This window comes from Calidris pugnax, unplaced genomic scaffold, assembly GCF_001431845.1.
Source record: "Calidris pugnax isolate Ruff unplaced genomic scaffold, ASM143184v1 scaffold18, whole genome shotgun sequence".
In the NCBI taxonomy this organism is placed as follows: domain Eukaryota; kingdom Metazoa; phylum Chordata; class Aves; order Charadriiformes; family Scolopacidae; genus Calidris; species Calidris pugnax.
The window spans coordinates 8891437-8917048 of NW_015090812.1; the positions used below are offsets into that span (position 1 = coordinate 8891437).

The window sequence follows — 25612 nt, forward strand, 5'->3', positions numbered from 1 at the left end:
GCGGGACGCTGAGGGGGCGCCGCCGCGCGAGGCCTGCCGGGGAGTGTAGTCCAGTGGGAGAGCGGCGCCCCGCGGGGCACGCTGGGAAGTGTAGTGCCATGGGGAGCAAACGGCTGTTCTGCCGGTGCTGCCGCGAGGCGCGCTGGGAAATGTAGTCCGCCTCACCGGGCGAGCCGTGCGGGCCCTGGGGCGGTGCGAGGGCCCCGCCGCCTCGCTGCCTGCCGCCCCCGGGGGGAGGACGCCGTGTGGCGGCGGGGAGCGCTGCGCGGTGGCAGGGACCCGCGGCCCGGCGGCGGCCTCGGCCGGTTGAAGGTCAGCCGGCCCCGGCTCCGCTGGGGCAGGCGCTTGGCGTTGCCCGCAGCCCACCCAGCCGGGGCAGACATGGCTGCGGCGGCCCTGAGCTGCGGGAAAGCCTCGCACAGCGGCAGGGGAGCGGCTGGGGACACGCTGAGGCTCATTTTCCCCCTTATTTAAGTAGAAAAGTTCACCAGCTTCAACTGCACCACGTTACTCCGTGCAGCGACAGAGCTGGGAATGGCGGGGTTGATACTGATCCAGAATTAATCTGCTTTTCCTGGGAATCCTCTTGATTAGCAACTAGAAAAAGTTAATTGGGGCCTTGACATTAGAGGCAGCGGCAGGGGGAAAAGTCTGAGAGTCACACACAGAGTACAGTATTTATTGAAGACATGCAAGTGGGAATACATGCAACAAAAGCCACTTTTCCTGGCAGGATGGCTGCTGTGAAGGCTCAAAATTGCTTCCCTAGGGATTGGCAGCCAAGACTATTCAAAGTCACCCCTGTGCTATTAGAATAACAAAAAAAAAAACCAAACTCACCAGGGATTTCATTTCCTTCAGAAGAAAACCTCCAGTCTCCTAAAGAATCTTAACTGAGCTGTAATGGCTTTCCCCACCGAGGGAAATTCAGCAGGATTTAGGAAACGCTTTACCCAGGAACAGAAATTCTTTAAATTTTACCTAAGGATTACAAAAAGCAATGAAGAGGTTTCCTCCAGCCCAGCCCCGCGCTGCGAGGCCCAGGGCAGGAAATACTTGAGGAGACATTACACTTGGGGCGAATATAGAGTTACTACAGGCCCAACATAAAGGAGGTTATCAAAACTTAAAAGAATCCAATTCTTTAATTTTTGAACTATTTGGATTCAGAGGATTATTTCTGTAATTCTATGTTTCTTATCGCTATGGGAAAAATAAAAAATGACCATTCTTTAATTTGCTTACAGCCAGTTAAGCTCGCTTTATCCAGCAGCCAAGGAGGAGTCCTCTGAGCAGCATCGACAGATCTGAAAGAGTTCCTTTGTTTTAAATCCCAGAGGCCCTTAGAAAACTCCGCCTTGTTACCCCTGTCTGCACCGAGGCAATGGAGCATTAATCCTATTTTACAGGTAGAGAAAACCAAAATAAAGGGTTAACGTTGCTAAGGCCACGGAAGGTATCAGAGCCCTGAGCTAACACCTCAGGCTCTTGGTGCTCAGAAGGCTGGATAATCCACCAAGAGAGAAAAACAAAATAAAACTCTTGTCAGTGCTGGAGCTCCAGTCCTGCTCCACAGCGTATCAGCACTCAGTAAATTAGTCCCTGCCAGGGAATGACACAGAGACAAGGCAGGGGGGAAACAGGCACAGGAAAGGCAGATCGCTTGCCTGGTGTTACCAGCAGGTCAGCTGTAGAACAGGAGATGGGACTGGCTGTCCCAAGCATCCGCCCAGGCAGCAATCAAAAATGAGACATTAAAATGGGAAAGGCCCTCTGACGGGTCTTTGCTCTTACTGTACAGTCAGGAACTAATTTTGTGACCTTCCAGAACTTAAAGCAGACATGTTTGGTAAAGAGAACTGGGTAACTTCACAGTCAAAGCAGGATGTTTTTCCACAAGACTTGCTAAAAAGTTCTTGAGGCTTTTGTGACAGAACAATCAGAGCTATTGTCAGAGCTGAAACCTATCCATGTGGCAAGCAACAGAGAGGATTGCCCTGAAGGCCTGCTCCAGGGTATGCATTTATTCTCCTCAAATCTACATGCAAATTAAAAGAAAAAGAAAATAGAGAATTTTAGGTTCCACAAGTACTCTAAAGTGGATGAAAAGCACTGGGCATAGCTGGCTACTTGGGTTTTAATGAATGGTTTATGGACACGGTGCACCTGTAGCACATTTTGTTTCCTGTATTAAAAAATATTAATAAAGATATCAAAGTTGATGGCTGAGCAGGTGTTTAGTCTTAAAATGCTTTCATGCTTTTTTTTTTTCTTCATGGTCAGTCATAACTAAAGCTTTCAAAACTGGTTCACAGGCAGTAAACCCAAAATGTTGCCTTAGCCTGGCAATGGCACCTTTGGAACTTGATTTCGACTCCCCCACTCTTTACCTAATCCCCAAAAGATTTGATGCTTGGTTTTTTTAATTATTGTAATAAATCTACAAACTTTGACACGGAAGCTACAGTATCTCCAAAAAGGAAGTCAATTAGAAGCAGTACATTGTAAGTAAATCCACTCAGGAAGGAAGGTTTGATTTGGACAGATTTTTTTGACAAATTGTGGTGAAAATTACTTTGGAAGAGCACGCAGAGGAGTTATTCTGACACCTGATTTTCTAATAATTAATAGGGGTCATTGAAGGGGTAATGGGGATGTCCGGCATCTCTTGCTACTAGCTTTCCATTCACCTGTGAAGTAAACAGACAGTGTCATGTCAGAAAGATTAAAAAAAAATATATATCATTCTCACTCTCAGTTTCAAATTCTGCAGGGTTTAGATTCCTAAATCTTCATATCCCAAACATCTGGGAGCATCTTTTTCAGCTTAAACAAGAGCTGTTCCCTCTACCCCTGAGTCCTCTTAACACTTCTTGAAAAGACAATAATTTAAAAAAGAGATTTCTGTAGCCTAGAGCAAGAGTCTTTCTTCCAGCTGCTGAGGCTTGAAGTATTAGATTAAGAATAGTTAAAGGCCTTTTGGCTCGTAGTCGTCGTTGAGTAAGTGTTGTAACATGCACACTTCAAAACACTTCATAGGTCGGAGCTTTTCCCTGTGTTTCCATGATGGAGAGCTGCCGAGCTGTCAATTTTACAGATGGGTAAGATGAAACCCCTTGAATAGCTTGTTCAGGGTCATACGCTGAAGTATTAATGGTGTCACTCCACTCCTTCGTAGCACTTTTTGTTTAAGAACATTTCCATGGAAGACCAGCTTCTCCAGCTGTAAGATGGGATTACCAAAACTGATGTTCACAGATAACGAAAGAGGCTCAGGCCAGCCCACAAGCAAACATGGCCACACAGAAGTCTGTTGCTATGTCCCACTTCTAAGAATTCATATGCACATGTTGCATTTATAGTTGCATTAAGTCCATCGTGACACCAAAGAGCTGAGGTGAAACCTTGCTCCTCATCTGTAATGTTTGGGGAAACTGAAGTGCAGCATCAGCAGAGATACACACCTCCCTGGGTGACAGACCACCAGCATTCAGCTAAAACTTATACTAAGCAACTAATGACCGAATAAAAGTACAGTAGAGAAATCATTGATTTTCATAGATATAAAGGTGATGTTAGAGATCACTCAAAATGTTACAGGAGCAGAGGGAATCACAGGGACTTTCAAACCAAGCATGCACCAGTCCCCCTATTAGCTTTCAGTATAAAAACCTGCATTTCAAAGCAACACCTGGAATCCCTAAGTAATGAATTGTTTACCATGAAGACTACCGAAGTGTGAAATTAGTCACTTGGGGGCACTACAGAGCAGAAAACTAAGATGTTACAGTTTAACAGTTGACTGATACTCAGATTAAAATAAAATAAACCTGAAGTGAAGATGCCAACTGAAGGCAATCCTTAAATCTGTGGACAAAAGTATCACAGTATCTTCAGGTTTATGCCTTCTCTTGTGAGCCAACAATTTCCCCAAGTTCCAAGGATTCATATTCCTCATTTTTTTCCCCCAGTTTCTTCCCCCTGCATGTTTCACTACACTGAACAGCTCTTCAGGTACGCATTCTTGTTCACAGCATGCCAGGACAGCAGCTGCCTGAAGCAATGTTTCGTATGGCTGATTCCAGGCTACCCCAGGAATTTGAGAGGAGGAGGAGGGGTAACATCAGCAGTGAACACACTGCAGGTCAGCAGCGGTAGGCAACTACCAAAAATAGACAGATCATCATTGTGTGTACAACACCATCACTCCTCCTCTCCCAGCTTGCTGGTCATTCAAGTTTCACTAAGTATATTCCTTGGCTAATTATGCGTTTACAGAAGTTTGGATTTCAGGCTGGTGCAAGGTAATTTCCAACCTCTATCCAGATAATGAACTATTAAAGTATAAGGCCACTTAAATTGTCTATGTGCAATGTAAAAGCCTCTCCCCAGGCTTTAAATAAAAACAGAGCACAGAGAAGAACTGGTGGTTATATATCACGGAAGTAGAGGAAGGAAAAACTGTCTCGTCAGTTACGACAGGAGCTCTGATATTGCTGCCATATCACACTTTGAAATCCAGACACTGTCAGTTAGATTCATAGAGGAGATAGGCATAAAAGGTTAGACAGGAATTTTAATTCACAGTTGATGAAAATTCTTTCCAATAAGCCCAGAAGGGATGGGCAGGAGACAAAAGGTTCTGCTAGAGATCTTACAGCTACAGAGTCGTGTTTTAATTCCCCTCATCTCGCTTCTTCCTGTCTTGTTATCTGACAATATGGCAATATCTTTGAAGCTCAGCTGCATCCCATTCACCCTTTTTATAGCTGGATGGGCTGGCACTTTGAACCATATTTCATCTCTTCTTTGTGAATCACTGTGATCTGATCAGGTCTCCCAGGTAACAAAAGCACATGAATTATTCCCAGCTTGTCCAAGCCGGGCTGCATTCTAATGTATTCTGCAGTTTCATTAACAAAACAACTTTGTTTGCAACAGGAGTAGCAAAATACTTGAAAGAAACACACTGTCAGCAGCAGGTGTGCTTGTCACTACCACATTCACAGGGATCAGCACCTAAGCTTGCAGTTTGGTGTACAGACTCCTGATCCACAAACACAAAGATAATTTTGGTTGCAGGGATGTGGGGGCTGATATTTACACAGACACACTGAAGCAACCCTACAGTTAAAAGCACGGCCTTGAAGCTCCTGTGAGCCCCAGCCTGACAAACAGAGAAAGCTGTTAACAAGTATCTACCCTTGATATGAGAAAGTCATTTGCCACACGCTCACAGCTGCTCTTTTTCTGACTCAGACTAGTCATTGATACGCTCTCAAGTGCTCAAAAAAACTCACTGATAAATCCTAGAGAAAAGCTTTCCCCGAAGAATTCCTATAGCCAGAGTAAGAAGAATAATTTACAGGCAGACAAACAGCTGGAGAGGCAAGGGTATGCTTGACAGCTTCCAAATTTTCAGAGACCTACTGTACCTATGCAGTGTACTGTATGCTAGAGAAGGGATAAATCACTTCAGACTCATTATTGCACAGTTGCCATGTGTCAGTTGGTGACACACCAGGGAAAGGCAACAGCTCTCTGTCGTACAGTCAGAGGCAGGACAGTAAGAAATGAAGAACACTATAAAGACAGCAGACAAGGCATTGAAATTGAAATTACTGTGGGGTTTTTTGTGCAGTGAGAGGAAAGGGACAGGGTTAGGTCCTTTAACATAAGAAAAGAAAGACCAAGAAATCCTCAACACTTGTAAGACATTGGTTTCCATAAAAGCAGACCGGCATCTGATAGCACATGAGGTAACATTTCACGTGAGGGAGTAAACTACCGATGCTAAAAGATGCCGTGACTAATGGATTTGGGAAGAAAAAATTACACAGCCTAAGCCAAACTTAGGAAGGTCATTACAGCAGATTTTGACGGGGGGGGACAGCCAGTGGAGTGGAGTAGACAGTTTCCTTCATGTGACTTCCACACTGGATGTGGAGAACTAACACTGTGAGACTTCACAGATCTTAAAGGTTTATGGTATAAAGTAAACGGGGGCAGCTGGAACTAGGGGTACTTCTGGAGGAATGCCATGGACCTTAGCCTGCTTGTACATAAGACGAACAAACCAGCTGTTTGGTGAGACTTGAAGTAAGATGGGACTCTGGCTAAAGCTCCACAGACAGGTCAGTAATGAGAACTCAAGGGAGCCATCAGTGGCCACAACAGAAGAGAAAAGTTCTCAAAAAGCCCCCTTAGTGTAACCAGCTTTTGAAAAATTCTTTCATTTTAGTTACCCTCAAAAGATGTAGTGCTCTGATTCATAATAGTTCTGACAGGGAAATTGAAAGGAAGAAAACTGCAGAAACCCCAAGCTGTGGCCACATGGACATAATCAAAACCATTAGAAACACAAGAAATTTACCGTAATCATTGGCACAATGTAACGCCAGTTTTTGTTCAGGCTTCCAATGTGGCTCATCTCCTCTTCTGTGAGGCTGAAATCAAACACCTGAGAAGAAAAGCAAGAAGGCTTTATTCAATAACTATATATTTTTCATATTTAATTGATGTTGAGTTTTGCTTCTTGGTTTTGCTTCCTTTGTAAGTCACAACCACCCCCTTGTGCCATGAATTTCTCCAGAGCTCCACAAGTAATAAAGCTGACTTAAAGGCAAAAAAGTTTCACTTCTCAATCATCCAGGACAGAATGGAACAGCAGCAGTGACTTGAGATACTGCTGACTATTTCAGTGTTTAATTTCAGATAACAATGCAGCACTACAGCTGTAACTGAGGCACACACACAAGAATTGAATAATTTATTAAGCTGTAGTTATATAATATTGCTTTAGTATTTTCAGAAAGAAAACCTACATGCTATACTAGAATTGCGAGATCCTAGTGTTAAAACCCAAGTAAATTAAACATAATGCAACTTGTAATATTTCAAACACCTTCAGAAGCTGCAAATTTGGTAAGTTTGAGCCTCAAACAGAGGGAATTTCCATGCAACTCCGATCAACAGAATTTACCTATCTGCAAAAATCTTGGCTTTAGTATCATTTTGTCTTCTGTTCATAAATACGAAGTTGCAATTAAAGCCATTTTCTCACAAACACCAAAACAAAGGCTTAAAGCCTGAGGTGTTCATACACTCGCCAGCTCTAAGCTGCATACACCACTCTTCCACAGAGATAAAAACTAGTGGGACTGTTCCTCTTAGTGCTGCCTATTCAGTCAATATTCTGTTCCCAGGCAGATCTAAGCCTTGAGTAACTGCAGAGCTCACTGGAATTTCTTGACATTTCTAGCAGCAAACTACATGGCAGAAATTGGTTTAATGGGAGTAACAGTTACAGAAACAAGTCTTAACTTAAAAATAAGTATGTAACCAGCCAATCTGTATGATTAAGTGCTGAAAAAAGATCACAGGGGATGACTCAGAGACCTCCCTCCAAACTATTGGAAGTCAGAGTTTTCAAATAATTTCTAAAGCAAACTGTGTCAGAGCAGAAGTGAATCACACTAATTCTGTTCCTTCATCATCATCATTAGAATAGCAGTTTGCTGCAGAAACAGTCACCAGCCCTCACTTGCAGGGTAGAACAACTGTTATTCATAAATAAGAACCATTAAATATCAGTAGAAGACTTCCTTGTTCAATAAATTTGTATCTCAGATAAATTTCAGTAAAGATTTTTCATTTAGACTTTTACCAAGGACACGCTTTACCTTTTGGTAACAAGACAGTGCCTGTGCACTTATATGCGCTCACACACACTTAGTTGCTTAAAACATATCCTTTTTTTTTCCCCAAAAATCTTTACCCCCCCCTTCTAAGCACGTGCATACATTGATGAATAAGTACGACTCAAGCACCTCAGCTTGTTGCTCTGCAAGCAGTAGGACAGTATATTACTCAGATGAAAGGGCATTGCTGAAAACTCATTCTCTCCACTTAAACTCACCTGGACATTCTGCTGAATGCGAGCGGGAGTGACACTCTTGGGAATGGCAACCACTTTACGTTGCACTTGCCATCTGTTAAGAGAAGGAGGAGAGAGATTTTCTATGCATGCAGCCCAAGAATATTTATTTTGATTGAGTAATTATCTGTGGCAGCAGAGATGCCACTTATACTTCTATGTGAAATAAAAACAGCCAGAAGAGGCCTGACCAAGCACTGTATTGTATTAGGACCTAGTATGTCCGAGCTGAAGCAAAACAGTAGCCACCAGACTAATCAATGAGAGGAAGATGCTCATGCCTTTGAACAAGGAAGCAAGTTCCAGGTGCTTTAAGCTAGAAACCCAAGAAACAGTCAGAAAAACGTACTTAAGCATTTTATGCAAGTTCTAACATGACAACCACTCAGAAACTAGAAGAATACCCAGATTCCTCAAGTGCCTGTTTAGTGGCTTGAACCCCAAGCCTTGAACACATTCAGCTGGTAACTTGCTGCTGCCCAAGGCTGTACTAGGGATACTGATAGACACAGAGCCAGGGAAAAAATGAGGAGAGAAATCCAGTTTTACTTTACAATTTGCTGATCACATTCTGGATATCACTCAATCATCTTGTTTCCCAGTATCCAGTAGCTGGCTTTTGCTATATAAAAACAAAACAGGAAACGGTTCTTCAGTGTGAAGAAGGAAGGTCCCTTCCCTCAGCCCCTCTTCCTGGGAGCCCATTTGAAGAAGCAAGAGCTTAAGGGTTCAAGCAACTGGCCACGGGCAAATGCACTGGGCGGCTCTCAAATGTGGTACACTGCTGCCTTAATTGTCCTACTGGTATTTCACAGCAAAAAAAGAAGGTAGCAAACTGTCCCAGGCATGGATCCAGGCTCTGAATGGACCCCTCTGATCCTAGTCCATCCACCTGCCCTAAGGCAGGAGCAACTCTACCAACTCTGTAAAAGTAAGCACCAAAACGGGGTTTGCTTTTGGCACTCCCTGTGATAATGTGGAAGAACAAGCACTTTAAGTAGATTCCTTCTAACTTGCGTGTTTTGCTTTATTTAAGGCTGGGCCTCAAATGCCACCTTCTCTCATAATTGTTCTGTACCTGAGGATGATCTGTGCAGGTGACTTGCTGTATTTTTCTGCCAGTTTTTTGATCCCAGCTTCTTCTAGCAGCACAGGCTCATCTGGGTGTTTCCACATGCGATCTGGAGAGCCCAGGGGACTGTAGGCAGTGACAACGAGCCCTCGTTTCTGGCAGTGAGCTATCAGCTCATTCTGGGCTAGGTAAGGATGGCATTCTACCTATTGAAAGGACCCACAATGAGTGACTAGGGAACAGGTATCAACACAAAACCAGAAGCCAAAAGCACAGCAGAACAAAACACACCACAAGAGGTCATTCCAGATTCTGCAAAACCCTACCAGGATAAGCTTTAATGAAAAAGTGTCTGGTAGGTTAAGTTTACAGGAAAAGAAGAATAGATCACCTAAGATTAGAACGCTAGATTTTCCCCACGTACCAAACAGACCACCCAACAAGCAAGGAAGCTCTCTACAGAATGGATTCAAGTTACTTCCCCACAGTCTTTCTCTCTTAGAGACTAAATTGTTCATCACAGGAAAGATGAACTCTTCCATGAATCTGTTCAATCAAGCAGACATAAATGGCCACAAAACATGGATACAGGCTTCCACCTCAACACATTAATCTGCCTGGAAACACCACCTCTGTGTCCCTACTCCTCCAGAGGTGGCTATATTCTTCCCTGTACATAAGAAGCTACACCCCTGTGCTAAACACATAGCATTGGTTTGCAAATTCTTCACTCTTATGAACACATAGGAAAGATATTTGTCCTCTTCTTTATTCACCTTACCTGGAGCACAGCTGGTTTGACAGTAGCCACACTTAGTACATCATCGATCTGACGACTGTTGAAATTTGACAGCCCAATGGCTTTCACAAGACCTTTTTCTACCAGCTTCTCCATAGCCTTCCAGGTATCCTTGTAATCAGTGTAATCATACCGCATCGTATTGTCAGGATTCTTCGGGAACAGATTGTCCCCTCGTCTACAGCAACAAAAGTAAAGCGTAAGCACATCTACCACATTATTTATATTATGTTAGTTCTTCACTAAAAGAAACTTTCCTCAAAACAGTCTTAAAAGCTTATACATAGTTTGAAGGGTAGAGCACAAACTGAGCAAATTTGCCGAATTAATTAATAAGAAAATATTTCACATACTGTCCTTTCCTACATAAACTTGTTACACAGTACTTTGAACTACTTGCCTATAGAGTAGTGACTACACAGAACTGATAGCCCACTGTATGCACAGCAGCAGCTGTTTGCACACTTTGATGCCAGCAAAACAGCTGACGTAGAGAGCAGCTTTGGTTTTTCAGTTTGTTTTTGAGAGAGGACTGACATCCTTTATAGTGTGTTTGGAGCTGCTACCAAAGCGATCTTGGTTTAAGAGCTATCTAGGAGAGACTGTATTCAAAATATGCTCATTTCCCAATCCCTCTGGATTCTGTAGCAGTGTCAGCACTCAAAACAAGTGCAGATTCTCATAGAGGTCTTAATATCTACATGTTGATTGTAGCTTGGGTGTGTTGCCAGTCGGTCATACACCAACCCATTTAAAAATAAAATAAAACTTAAAAAACCAACACCCCCCAAAAAAACCCCAAACAAAACCCACCACCACCAAAAACCCAAATCAGAGACAAAGAATCTGGTTATGCCAAGTGACAGCACCACACTGCCAAAGGGCTATGACAGCTCTCTGAGCAGTCCATGCATGGAGGGTTGCCAGCAATCCCACTGGGAGAGCACTGCTTCATAACCACTGTAGGACACTGTTAGCTCAGAGACTGTCCTACATACCTCCAGCTAAGCAGGGAATGGTGAGAGAAATGGCAGCAGCTGGGGACAAGGGGAGATGGGTTTTGTTCATGTCATTGATAAATCTAGAACCAAAATTAACCGTAAGCCTTATGAGCTCCCAACTCAGAAAAGCAGCCTCATATGTCAAGGGTAGTATACTAAGTCAGAGATTAATTTTCAAGACCTAGAGGCACTGTGATTTTCATCTGGGAGTCTACTTTAAGTTCTGTGTAAATAGCATTCATCTGCTTCCAGTACAATAGGCATTACAGATAGCCATGCATTAAAACAGTTGAAGTAGAGCTGATGGACAATTGGAGAGTGAATGGTTTCCAATAAAGAAACATGAAACTGCTTTATTAGAACGTCAGCTTTGTCAACAGTTTCCACAACATCAAACAAATTTAAATATTAGTAATATCTACATACACATCATTATTTGTGTTACGTGTTGTTATCAAAGCAATGTTTAATGGGTTTTTTTTTTTCAATCAACAAGAAAACAAACTTATTTCACAACAGGGGGAATTTTTAACAGTTGTTCTTCCTCCAAACCAGCTCTGCTTGAAAACACTTCCTCATTCTGTTATGCTGAGGGATATATTTACAATTGGAGTGTCTTTCCTCTTATCGGTAGTGTTATATGCTTTGTAAAATTCAGTTCATATGACTAGAAGGGGAAAAAAAAACAGTTCTCAGATTTGCAGAACAGAGAGAAGCCTCTCAATCTGATAGGCTTTCCACTGTTGAGTGAAGTCTCCATGCAAACACCTGGTCAGGAGATTTATTCTCCCCTTGCCTTTTTACTGATTGCAGGGAAGAAAACCCTACTTCCACAGCTACAAGAAAGTAGAGCAAGGAACTTCTGATGGGGTTGTAGGATAGGCACATTTAGCTCTTAACTGGAAAACTGTCTCTTCTCATATTTCCTCACATTGTAGAATTACTGCAATTAAAATGTCCTAAGAAGTCATTTTCATTTCCTCCTCATACAGATACCACCATGATACTGCATGTGCTTGGCCACTCCTGTACAGCTAATAACTATTAGTGAAAAACGTTGTCTTCTTTACAAAGCACTTAATTGTTATTTAACAGATAAGCAAATCTAAGGCACAAATCAGTTTTGGTATTTCCTCAAGGTTACCATGTAGGTCAATGGCAGAACCAAGAAGACTACCAAGAAGGCTACCGCACTTCCCCAACACCTAGATGAAGACACTAGGCTATTTTAAACTCCTAGTATTTTTTAAACTCCAAGATTTTATCTCACAGTAAGCCAAATTTTCAGCTAGTATACAATGGCAAGTTCCAGTATAGAACCCTGCCCCATAAAGTTTTATTACTTTTTCCCAGTTAGACTACTTTCAGTTACCTAACTTTGGCACCCATGCCAAACTGGCAGAAGCTTGGTGATCCTAATGATTTCATTACCTAGTTTTTCTCATTATTAAAAAAATTAAGTATTTGCTTAAAGGTTTTAAATGAAGACTTAGTATCCATTTTTCCAGCCCCATCATTGCTAAATAATAAGAACTATCCCTTTTCTATTCACAATACTTCTACACAAAACCAGAAATTTTGTCTCCTCTACTGTATGTTTACAGACATGCCACAAACCTAACAGTAAACAAATTCCCACCCAACTGAAATTCAAAGAAGAATGAAATTTACACAATTGTTCCTGTGAATGAATGGACGAAATATGAGTAGAGCGTACAGGTTATGAGTAGAAAAGAGTGTTTACATGCCAGTCTGTAGGACTACACTATTAGCTACACTGAAAAACATCTTGCAGGCAGTATATACAGAAGAAATTCACAGCTCAGAAAGAAGGTCCTCAGGATATAACACCAGCCACTTATGTAAAACAGGGTTTCTGCATTCTGTGCCCTTTCCATGTAAAACTTACTCAAAGGCATGAGGCCAGTGCATGAGGTACAGGTCCAGGTAATCCAGTTTCAAATCCCCAAGTGTTTTCCTTAGCGCTGGCTCTACATCATCTGGGTGGTGCTTGGTATTCCAGAGCTTTGATGTTACAAACAGGTCCTCCCTTTTAATAACCTTTAAAAAAAAGGAGGAGAGCATAATTTACAGGAACAAGTTCAGGAAGAAAATTGCAGCAATTCCCCAACTAACTTTAAAACAAAGAGAATGCCTTAAGTTGTGTTTTTTTTTTTTAAAAAGAAAGGTAACAAGTGGAGCCTGCAAATTAAACCTTTCAAAAAAGTACTGGGAATTGCAGCAATTCCCCAACTAGCTTTAAAACAAAGAGAATGCCTAACAAGTGGAGTCTGCAAATTAAACCTTTCAAAAAAGTACTGGATGGAGAAGAGCGAGAGAAATACATGCATTGGCCAGTCCTGAAGTTTAACAAATACTTAGCAATTTGAAAAACAAAACAATCCTCTCCACCCCCACACACTTTTTCAAACTTTCCAATTCAAGGGTTAAAGCCACTACTAACTGTGATGTGGCCAAAAGAATGATTACTCAGTTAATTCATATGTAAATTTTGTAATTTCTATTTAACAATTCACATATTCTAGCCACAACCAACTAACTTACTATACTCATCACATGTTATAAGCCAAGAATGCTTCTCATGGGAAGACTGTGGGAAAACAAACAGAAGAAGTTTCCCCAAACCTCCGCACTGGAGTATCTAGGTTCAGAAGGAATACACTAACAACTGAGCACCCCGTATCCTGTATTGGAAGGGTAAGACCCAGAAATTAAACAAATAGACAGCTGGTGAACTAAAAAGTATAAAATGCAAAAGGAAGATCACATTTGGCAAGCTGAAGCAGAAAACACCATCAGAAGGCACTTCTCACTGTCTTACGTATAACCAAATTTCACTTGTCTCTAATTTGTAAAAGCTGGAATGGTTAATTTCTTTGTTTCTCTCCTCCAACTATTCAGATATTTCTGTGTCTTTTTCTCACTGCCTTACGTATTACAAATTAGAGACTTGAGTGAAATTTGGTCAAAGGTGGAATGATTAATTTCTTTGTTTCCTCCAACTATTCAGATATTTCTGTGTCTTGCATATGGCTGTTGTGTTCAAAGAGCAAGATGTTTTAAAAATTCTAGTTTTAAGTTAACCAACTAATATGAACCGAGTAAGAGAGTCATAGTCTTCCCTATATTCATTTCCATAACTAGTAGGAAGGAATCCCCAGAGCAAGCTGAAAGCAGCCTCTCTCAAGCTAATCACATAACAAAGAGATTGCCCTAAGGCCAAGGCAGGAGCAGCAGGAAAGCAGGAACATAAGAACTTTCTTTCCATGGGCTCTGAGGCTGAACAGGTAATCCCTATGGCCCCTCAGGCCAACAAGAGCAAGGGGATGAATTTAAGATTACACCTCAGGTCATCCATAGGAATACCTGTCACATTACATTATACTTAGGCCATGAAGTCTCAGGTGCAAGCCCTAGAGTCACAGTTACCAAATCTCCAAATGCAATCACTGTTAAAAAAAAAAGTACATATTTACTCACTTATATTTTATCTATAACCAAAAAACCCAGTCACCAAATTTGCTGTGGCTACCCACCTTTGCATGCTATTCTACACTGGCAAACTACCCCCACAGTCACCGAATTTGCTGCGGCTACCCAACTTTGCATGCTATTCTACACTGGCAAACTACAGTAACTTCTCATATAAATCATGGCAAATATTTTACATTCTAACTACTGATTTTGGGAACCTCCAATGTTTAAACGCCCAAATTGAGATACTTGCGAGGGAGAAAGGGGTACGCAGGGAAATTATTTAAAAAAAAAAAAAAAAACCCAAATTGAGATACTTTGCGAGGGAGAAAGGGGTAGGCAGCGAAATTATTTATTAAAAAAAAAAAAAAGGAATTTTCTTCCATGAAAATATTCATAGAATCATAGAATGGTTAGAGTTGGAAGGGACCTTAAAGATCATCTAGATTCCTGACAATCTTTTCTCCTCCTGACAGCCAGGATGGTTATAAGAGGAGAGAAAGCCCTCTTTCATGCCTGCTCCTGATAAATAACAAACAGCTGGGATGGACTAGAAGGAAAAGCCAGTCTACTTTCAGGTCACAGTTGTAAATTTTGATACAACATACTGGCGATACGATAAAAACACCATACATGGTGATTCTTGTGTTTTTACCTTGTTGGGCCCAAGGCATTCCTGGAAAGCCTCACCGATCTCCACCTCATTGCTGTAAGCAGCTGCACAATCGATGTGGCGATAACCCACGCCTAGGGCATATTTCACCGCTTCTTTCACCTGTAATCAGAAACAGATTACCCAATGCAACCAGTGGAAAGGGACACAAGACTGGAGAAAGAGGCGAAAGAAAAGACCCAACCATTTGGGATTTGGTGAGGAACATTCCCAAAGTACAAACCTACATAAGGTCACGAGACCCAAAGAGAGTAGAATAGAGTCTTCTGTCACACAGCCTTCAGGAGTAAAGAGCTAATTGCCAGCAGATGCTCCAAGAGTAACAAGAACATGGACCATGCACACAGGCCAAGCATGCAAGAACTTACCAGATAGAATAGGGATTCATTCCTAACTAGAGTTGTCACGCTTTTCTTAAATATCAAATGAGCTTTAAGAAACAGTTTTCAAACAAATCATAGCTTAGGAAAACAAACTTTCTGGAACTAACAGACCAATGAATGTCAGCCAAGCCTGGAAGATACCTCTTCTCGCAGAAAATGAGTCTAGTTTCTGCCAGAGTTTGGGTTTGGTTCAACTGCTCACACCTAATTTCTAAGATAATGCTATTTTACAACACATTTTTCCTTCATGTCTCATTCTCACTGATTGCACAACAATGTAAGTCACTATACTGCTGAATATTAACCCATGACCTGCAGGGGATCTCCTGATGAAGCTCACAACTTTCCATTTTGCTTTCCACATTGCTGCTACACATCTATTACTCCATATTGTTACACATAAGCCAGAATGGTTGGGACTCAAGGCACTATACTTCAAACTTGTTTCTCCTTTTGAAAGTTCTAATGAAGCACAAGCACAAAACATATTCACACGTGGGCCTCAGATATGGAGCAAGTCTAGAAACCAAAGAAGGAAACGCAGAATAGCATCTTTTCAAGGATTCTTAAATAGCTTTTGAATAAAGATTTTTAATGAATGATTGTGCAAGAACCAAGAATTACTCCAATTTCTGTGTAGTCATTAATTCCCATTAGTTTGATGAGCATTAAGTAAAATCTATTTTATTTAACTTCCAGGGAACAGCAAGCACATGTTCTCTTTTACACCTGCCCATCTCAAATACTACAGTAAGAATACGTCTTATCTGTACAGTGATTTCTAGACATTGCTCTTCTCTGACTTGGCTCTCAAGACTGTGGGAAGTTGTAAACTACTCTGTGTATAAGGCTTGATGCAGTAGGGCCCTAATCCATTTATAGAGATTATGTCTCTCTCATTATAAAATGTGTCCACAAAGGCTAGAGAGACTGATTTCTTTCTACTTAATCAAAGTACAGGCATTTTCAATTTTAAAGCTGACAAAATTATTAACAACAACAATTAAAGACATGTACAGTCCTGCTTTCAGATGCTACAGAAAGAGAAGGGAGGATCAGACATGAAAATCAGACATGTATTCGACTCTCTTCTACTAGTGGATTTTATTTATTTTTCTTGTCAAGGACTGCAGTAAAGGCAGACACAGGATATTCTGACTGCATTCCTTGGCATTTTGAGAGGAGAACTGGAATGTAGATCTGTTTCCCTTAGCTAGAATGACAAAGCACTTCTATTACAGCAGTGAAGTAAGCTCTCTTCCTTTCTCTAGTGAGGATGGTATTTACAGTCCTTGTTTCACTTTGACAAAGACATTCCTCAGAAGGTCACTATGAAGTCAAGGTCACAGTAATTCTGAAATCACTGGAGACATGTTAAAGGCTTTTAAGATTCAATATCCATGTTCCAAAAAGGTAAGAGCTGTGGAGCAAAAGCAGAGAGGAAAGGAAAAAGAGTACCAGGGTAATTCATTTTATGGCAAGTTTTGTATCTGTTTGGATTAAAAAAATGTATGTGGACACTACAAGCAGAAAAACTGGGATAAGACACTCCAAACAAGACTCTGCAAGGCAATAAAAGGAAGGCCATATTTCTATGTCAGAGTGTTTTGATGAATTTCTAGCACTGAAAAACTGGGACTAGTCATTTAAATAAGGTTTGGATTTGGGCAACATTTGTATTTCTGTAAACTACTCTCAGCCTACTAAGACATTCCAATGTGAACTGAGAGCTCTTGTTCCATGCACAAGGCAAATAACCAAGACAAAATGTGCAAAAAAGCATTTCTTGGAGAGAAACAGAGGCAAACCTAAAAAGAGTACTTTAACAGAAAATTTTGTATTTTTGAGATTATATTCAGACAGGTACATGCATTTCCTGTGGGGCTGGGGTGGGAGGGGGAAAAAGGATGGCAAAAGCACTTGGAATATTTGGTGCCGTGAAGTAATAAGAGTCAGAGGATCCCTCAAACTTTCCATGCCTTCTTTAGTTTAGCCTGGAAATACTGCTATGGAAGGAGCAATTACTGAGTTCATTTTTCACTGGGGAAATTGAGTCACACAATTTAAGTGTGACTCACCAACCTAGCTTCATATAACTACAGAAAGTTGGTCTGAAAGAACATTGAGACATCATCTAGTCTATCTTCATAGATATAACCAACTAAGTCTAAACCACTCCTACACACGCTTGTCAAAACCTTCCTGTAAAAACCTTTCCCAGCCAGTCTATTCCAATGCTTAGATACCTGTATGTTCAAAGCCTTTTAGATCTCTAACCAAGGTGGCCCTGATACCACATCCTATTCCTTGCAGATGTGAAATCCATAGTTTCCCCTTTCCGATGGCTTTTTGTGGATTTGGAAGGTGTCAGCATGCCTCCTCTCCAACCTCTCTTGACCATGTAACTGCAGGCGCATCCATCTTTCATCACAACTCTCTTTTCCCAGACCTTGCATCACTGTCGCTGCTGTATCATCTGCTGGTTCACGCTTTTCTTGAAGCAGTTTGCCCCAAAACAGACACAGTATTGCAGCTGAAGCCTTAACTCTCCTTCATTACATAGCAAAGTCTAGGAACTACACTCCCATTTATACATCGCAAAGGACTTGGCCTTCCCACCCACCCTCTTTTGTTTTTGAAGACACAGGAACACAATATCGCTAACAATCAGTGGCAGATCGAGAAACAGAATCTGCAAGACCAAATTCAGTATAATATACCTTACTAGATTTCCAGTTCTTCAGTTTACCCATCACACAGTGAAAAACTAACAAGCCGTCTTTACACTTGCAAGCAACACAGAATTCAAGTGACCAGGGAGCCTCTTCTGCACAGCCCCAAGCCATTATGAAGAGGCTTTCACTCTAACAGTTCCAGTCAATAATATTTGGAAAGGAAAGGCTCTGACAGCTTCCCCTTCTTCCTGCAACATTGTCACATTTTAGTGACATTTGATGAAGGGAAATAGGAAAAAAACTCCAAAAAACAGATCACCAGTCCACATGATATTCAGATGCAATATGACTGGAATAAAAGTGTTGCTATAACACGGTTCGTACATGCTGTACTAAAAATTGCTGAAAAGGAACTCAAACCACCAGACAAGTAATGCCAACTTAGAGCTGATATTCCCTAAAATAAAGAGTTTTGCCTCCTATCCTTCAGACGTGGAATTCAAGCTCCTCCCCTAATATACACTAATAGTAGTGAATTTTTGTGCACGTCACAAGGATTCTCTAGATCATCTAACAAACGTTTCAAGAACCAGTCTCCTCCACAGCTGCAATCCTGTCACAAGACACCCAGTCTGACTGGTTTTCTAAGGTACACATTTCCTCCTCAGCTTTCTTGAAGTTTCACACAGAAAAACACAAGTTCCCTCAGCCCCACGTCTCTCTCTCCCCACAGGATCAGCCTCTGCCACAGCAGATTAGACTGTTCATCTGGGGGGATCAATCCTCCAGGTTGAAAGGATGGCCCACATGAAAGAAGAGAACAAAGCATGAAAGGATTACAGATAATCAAGCTCCAAAATTAAAAAAAAAAAAAAAAAAAAAGACAAAATACTTTTACAGTGACAGCCATGAAAATCCCTTGGATACGCAATGAATTTGTGAGAAATGCAACTGAGTTTAGAAATAACAACTTTCTAAGGCTGAAAAAGTAACCCATGATTGAAGAAGTTATCTTAAATTAGATTATGTGTAAATGAAAGAAATGCAATCTTGTGCTTAAACAATGACCTAGACAAATTAAGGAAACCTCAGTATCCTGCCTCTGAGTGAAACTCTGCAAGTTCTTTTCCAAAAGTCAAGTTAAATTAACTAACTTGTAAAGTACATAAAAAACAGTTCAATGATTTCAGTTGTGGAATAGTCTTGAAAGGAGAGCCTTTATGTAGTAAAAAAAAAAAAAAAAAAAGGCATTTTTGATGCTCCTATCTGAATGGACTTCTCTTTGAACTCATTCACACTGCCAGTTCATAAGCTTCTGTACTGTGTTCCCTTCCATTCAATAGCCCTCCATCATGTTCCCATGGTAACATGTAAAACAAATTTCTCTTCTAGCATTGGACCATGTAAGACAGAAAACATCCTATTTTAAGTTAGTCTTCCAACATGGATTTAGATTGAGTAATTTCTACCCCCTATTTTTACTGTCTAGGAAACTAGGGCTGCAATGACACCTTTGTACTGGACTGCTAAGATCTGGCTCCAAGGACAAGGCTTGTTTGAGATAAGGAATAGTAACAGCAATAATAAAAAAAATTAATCAAGAGAGTAAGGTCAAGACTGAGACACCGGAAAATAATTACAGTCCACAAAATATTTACCTGAAATCATCTAAAAGCTACTTCCACTCTTGCTTCTAATGCAGCCATTGCAGAAACCAGCTTTTGATAAATAGCTTCTACTTGGGAAACAACTAGATTAAATATAATCAATTATTATTCTTCTGCTTCTCTAGGTTTTTGGCCCTTAGTCTTCAATTCACAATTGCAATTATTCTCTCTGAACTACATCATGTCCTTTTCAGGGTAAATCATTTGGACGCTCTGCCAAGTTGCTGGTATGCTTCTGAATTTGATAGGTCTCCATTTAAAAAATGCAAACAATTTTGAAGAGTGACAAACATTAATTTATTTATTCCATAGGAAAGGAACAGCAGCAACTTCTGTAACTCTGGTCATTTTCACTGGATTTTCTATATGATGTCTTCAATACATTCTAGGAGTAAGTCTTTGAAGACTTATAAAGTAAATAAGTATTAAGGAAATATTCCACAGAAGTTACTCCCATTGACTTTCATGAGACCTCAGAGAAGATCCCTGGCTCCTACACAGGGTTCTGCTGGTAGAAGTGCTGCTTACTATGGCAAAATCCATCTGAACTAGCTTTCAATTATGCACAAGCAGGATCTTTCCAGGTTGTTTTATAAGATCACACTTTCCTCAGAGCTGTTAGTTCACAAATTAAGCAACGCTTTCATATTTTGTTTGTCTAGTTTCAGGCATTTGTTCTAGCACAATGCACATTAAACTCCTTTGGGTGCACAGAAATTCATCAATTAAGTTCCTGCTTGTTAATAAACTTAATTCAGCCCTTCATTGATGTTTTAAGTGACAGAGCTGAACATTTACCCTTGTCCTCATTTAAGAGGTTGTCTGAGCTCTCACATCAACTCAGCTTCCACATTAGCACAGCTTCTACTCCCAACAGATCCACTGTCCCGACAGTTGTTTGGACAGGAAGCCCAACAATGAAATGGCTCTGAAGAGATCTCATTTTTAATAGCTCGTTTCCCACCTTTTCCTCTAGCTGGCATGAGCAAATAGCACAACAATCTTGAGAAGAGTTTTAACTTTCCCTCTCAGTCAGGAGCACAATGTCATCCGACATACTTCAAAAAACACCATGAAGCTAACACAAAAGGCATTAAAACCAACAATAACAATTAAGAATTCACCAAACAAGAGGACACTCCTGCTGGACACCGCACATACTTGCTGTGAAAGGCAATCTCTGCTCCCAGGAATTTATCTTTTAAATAAACTAAACAGAAAGGAAAAGACAGACAAGGAGGAGAAGTATTACAGTAGGAGGCACAGTTTGTAGCACACAAACATTCCCACAGACCATTTGTAATAAAGCACAGAATGGTTTCCAAGTGCAGTGTTGCCAATTCAATGCATTTAGAAGCAGAGTGAACATCTAATGACACATTAGTCGTCTTAGTCTTAAAAAGCAGGATGAGCCAAGCAAGTTCTTTGCTTTCCTGCTAAACGTAGGCAGACCACTGAACAGGACTTATTACAAGAACAACTAGGGTTCCTGCCTCCCAAAATAATGCTTTCAGCTGAGTCATCAGTCCAAGCCAGAGGGATGTCTGGTGAAACCAGAGGATTTACCAGTGGAAGAGTCAGGCACCATATTACAGCGTTTTCCTTGTCTCACCCTACTCATTAGTCTCTTTCTGGATTCATCTCCCAGAGCACCACTGCCTGAGGTCTGGGTTAACAAGTCTTAGGGGAACTTCTGCTGCTGCTTTCGTACCTTAAGGCCTTAATCATGCAAATACATACATACATAGGTCCACGGAATGCAAGACTAAAACCATTCAAGTGAAGGATCCATGCCCCAGATCCAGGATCTTCAAAAACAGTGCAGAAAACACTAATACTAGTTGAGAGCACAACATTGTATTGTTCTCTGCTTACTTGGCCACGTTCACTTTTCCAAGTTCCCAGTCCTATGAGAGGCATCTTCTGCCCAGTATTGAGTGCAACGAAGTCGCATACTGCGGACATTTTTGCCTAAAAAAGAACAAGAACAAACTGAGTTTTGCAGCATTCAGTAAGTTGCAACAATTCACCTTTTTATGCAAAAATAAATAAATAAAATCATAGAGGTCCTCATAGTGCTAGAATAAATCTGAAGTAGGTTCTTTACAGATTTTATTGGTATAAAGGAGATGAATAGCCGCCCTGGAGAGAATAGAAAAAGAATGCCCAGGTTTAACATTCCTAAGGGTTGAGAAGTACAAAAAGCAGCATCCTGCAACAACATACAATTAATACAGAAGCTCAGGTGAAATCATGCTTTTTCTTTAAATCATCAGAAAGCTTCAATAGGGTAGAAGAGCACAAGAGATTTTTGTCTGTCCTTAGTGTACAGTAATTCCACAGGACTTCTGCACTTTTTACCAACTCCCTAAGAGCTGGCTCAGGAACCAAGCTCTAATTACTGCTGCCGTTGAGGATAAACACATTTCGTCAAAAACAGCTGCTGCAGATTAAGGTTTGAAGACCTGATACAGGTAGAGGTTTGATTAGGAGTGAATAGTAACGGCATTTATGAAAGCATAGTCCAGAAAACCAAAAGAAAACAAAAAATAACGCTCCAAAGAACGTCAGTGCTGAAGGATCAGTCCCATCTTTTTATGCCAGATATGTGCTTTGTCACCCTTGAGCCCCAATTTTCACCAACTCAGAGCTGAACTACAGCTCATTATCAAGGCTGACTGGCATCGTGAAGAAAACCAGAAACATTTTGGCTTCCTCTGCAACGTAACTGTTGTTTTAAGAATTGTTATACACCTGCAACAAGCAAATGCTATCAAATGAGAAGACTTTTTAAAAAACAAAAACAAAAAAAACCCCAAACAAACAAAAAAACCCAAACACTAAAAACCCTACTCTGATGAGAAATGGGGGCTAGCAGAAGAGGACAAAAATGGAGACACTTTCAAAGCTGGATATTAGAAAATAACACATCTGTACACAGATCATGTAAAACTGATGGATATATACCTTTTCTTAATCATTCTGCAGAATGCAGAAATATAGCTAGCTGTGTGCACAGTGAGCTAAAATACAGTAGGTCCTTACATATTTGTGTAGTTTGATTCCCAAAATAACTTTCTGTCTCCCTGCTCCATCAGAAAGGGACACTATCATTTAAAGAGCTGAAAGATTCCTTGTTCCCATAGTGCCAAAATCAGCACGTGGACTCTAATGGAAATTTGAGACTAAGAGCTCAAGTCTTGCATAAGATGCATTTCAAGTACAAACAGAAAGCAACAGCTAGCATTGCTCTTATAGAAAGTGTCACACACCTGACTTAGCACAAATTCACAGAGGAGTAGTGTTCTTCTGTTACTAAAGGGAGAATGAAAAAAGATGATGCAGAGTGAGTTGCACTTTGAGCCTGGGCTTCTCTCTCATGCCTAGCACTAGATATCCAAGCATTTTCCCTGTGAAATTCAACAGAAGAAAGGTCCAGCAGGATCTTCCAATACCTGTTGCTGGCTGTACAGCTGCTGCAAACAGCAATAAGCTCAGTGGCACAGCTTTTAATCAAAATGGAAAGTTTTACAGTGTGTCCAAGTGTTCTCACAATTTACATTTCTGGTCAAACTGTTAAAAAGAAACGGCATTCAGGATGCTGACTTGCTGATTTCAGCAGAAGCTGAGGAAGTTACTTCCCAAGTTCAGCTGTGTCCAAACTCATTAATGTTATCTGGTTAAAAAAAAAAAACCACCACAAACAAAATTAAGAGTTGAAGCATGCAATGTTGGGTGAATGGCTTACTCTGTAGGAGGAATGTATGTTGTCAAAGCAGAGCATTCACACAGCATACCATCCCAAAATAGCTCTGCCTTCTCCATGTTGTTATCATTTTCCTCAGATAATTAAGTCCCAGCTGATGGATGTTTGTATTTTCAATTTCTTGCTTAGCTTCTCAAGCCATATTTTCGTAGACCCACAGCAGACACCAACCAGCACACTTGTTTTACAGAGATAATAGATTAGTTGGATCCTGACCTGAAGGCCATTGCACACCAAGGACTTAGCCATCCATGTAGCAGTTAACCTCAGTAGGTCCAGGCTTGTCTTGTGCTGCGTTTCATGTACAGCGTGGCCTTCAGGCCTGTGCTGTGGGATGCACACCCCATGGCCACAGATAAGCTCAACAGCTATTTCCAACAGGGGAGCCTGCAGGCAGCTCCCACTTGGCACCTGTGATTACACCACCTACGTGTCCTTGCCTTTATCTGAAAAAGCAGGATGCTCGCATGAGAACTTCCTATTTATTTAAAAGTAGAAATGATGAATAGAGTTGTTTTCTTGTAAGAGAATCCCCATTAACTCAAGTGACTGAAACAGGGTAACCATTTCTATGGACAAGGTCTGCACAACATGCTGCACATGAATCAGAGAAGGTCTGCTCAATGCTGCACGACTCGGGGTTCCCGGCACTTGAAGGAATGTAAAATTACTAATACTATCCTCTTTCTTTACAGGGTTTGCTCTAACAAACAGCATTTGAGGTGATACTTTACAAAGTCTTATCAGGATTGTAATGGATCAGCACCTCCTGGTGCAAAACAGCAGTTAAACACAAAGAACAGGTCTGAATTTGCACTGAGATGTATTAAGTCCAGATGTCCATGCTGAAGGCAATCACTGGTGAACCAAACTGTGGGCATACATCTATTTTTTGGGGTAGGGAGTCAGACAGCGAAGAAAGACAGTGACAACAGTATTCTCTTCTATTCTGAATTTGCACAGCAGTTTTGTAGTCAGCTACATGCAAGTAGGTGCTTTTTATCCAAATTTAGTTGCCTAAGTAAAGGTTATCTTCTCACACCATGCAATGCAACTAAAGACTTAAGGCTTTTTGATTCACATTGGCCGGTAACACAAATATAACACAACCATATGCTTTACACAAACATGTTACACAATCATCTTAGATGCAACAGTTCAACCCAGAAGACAAGGTACACATTTAATCAATAACTCGCATCAGCACATTTTCTAAGAACCCTCTTGCTTCATGTAACACTGTTGTATATTAACATCACAGAGAGAGCAGAACTCCAGCCTCTAGAAGACTGGAAACATGCCAGAATTAGAGACACTAATTAATACTTTCCACGCAGATTCTTCCCTTAACAAGGGGATGTAAGAGAACTACAATGTCTGCTAGCCATCATTATTTCATTCATTAAAAAGCTAGAAGCCTCTTTTTAGAAGGGCAAAGACAAAAATAAACATAGAAGCAAAGTAGTTCTAGGACAAGTAAGATGTGGGTTTGGCTTAATGACACCCACCTATTGCCACATTCACATTAAAGTTAAAGCCCAGAGTAATTCAAAGGCAGTTTAAGCTGTCTGGCTCGGAGGATGCTTTAATAACCAGAGAAGTGTAAGCCACAGCTGTGCATCAACTCACAGCTACAACTCACTTTTAATGGAAAGCAAGGCGTCTCCCATCAGTAAAACGCATATAAATATGCATGAAATGAATATGGATAGATATGCAAATAGCTTTATATTGAAAATACGGAAGTCCCCGCTACCGAATCGCTGTCGTGCCCCGCAAACGGGGACTAACCCTCCATGTTTCGGCTCCCGCCGAAGCGCCAAACGTGCCCCTTATCGGGGCGGCCCAGGGCGGGTCCGCCCGGCGGCGGTTTGGGGGGGGCGATAAGGCCGCCCCACGGCCGCGCTCACTCACCAGCACGCCGCCCAGCACCGACCCGCTTATACTGCCACCGCCGCCCGCTTTTGCCGCCGCCGCCACGGAGCTTCCGCTTCCGGCCGGGAGCTGCCACCGGCCCGGCCCCGGCGGGAAAGGGCTCCGGTGTTGTGATTTTGACAGCGCCAACCGGGCTTTGCGGGTTTTCCCTCCCGGAGCGGGGCTGGCCACCGGGCCGCCCCCGGGGAAGGCGGCGGGTTTGCCCCGCTT

At 41.4% G+C, this 25612-nt stretch overlaps 1 protein-coding gene across 1 annotated transcript; it reads right to left on the reverse strand.

Moving 5' to 3' along the window:
• Positions 1-652: 652 nt before the first annotated feature.
• Positions 653-25612, reverse strand: AKR1A1 (aldo-keto reductase family 1, member A1 (aldehyde reductase)). The gene is made up of 9 exons (XM_014939041.1): positions 25382-25612; positions 21577-21672; positions 14959-15078; positions 12718-12869; positions 9790-9985; positions 9015-9214; positions 7919-7991; positions 6374-6460; positions 653-2690 (listed from the first exon to the last, which is right to left on the reverse strand). Exons 2-9 carry the CDS (start codon positions 21664-21666, stop codon positions 2625-2627), a joined length of 984 nt encoding a protein of 327 aa, XP_014794527.1. The 5' UTR covers positions 21667-21672; positions 25382-25612; the 3' UTR covers positions 653-2624.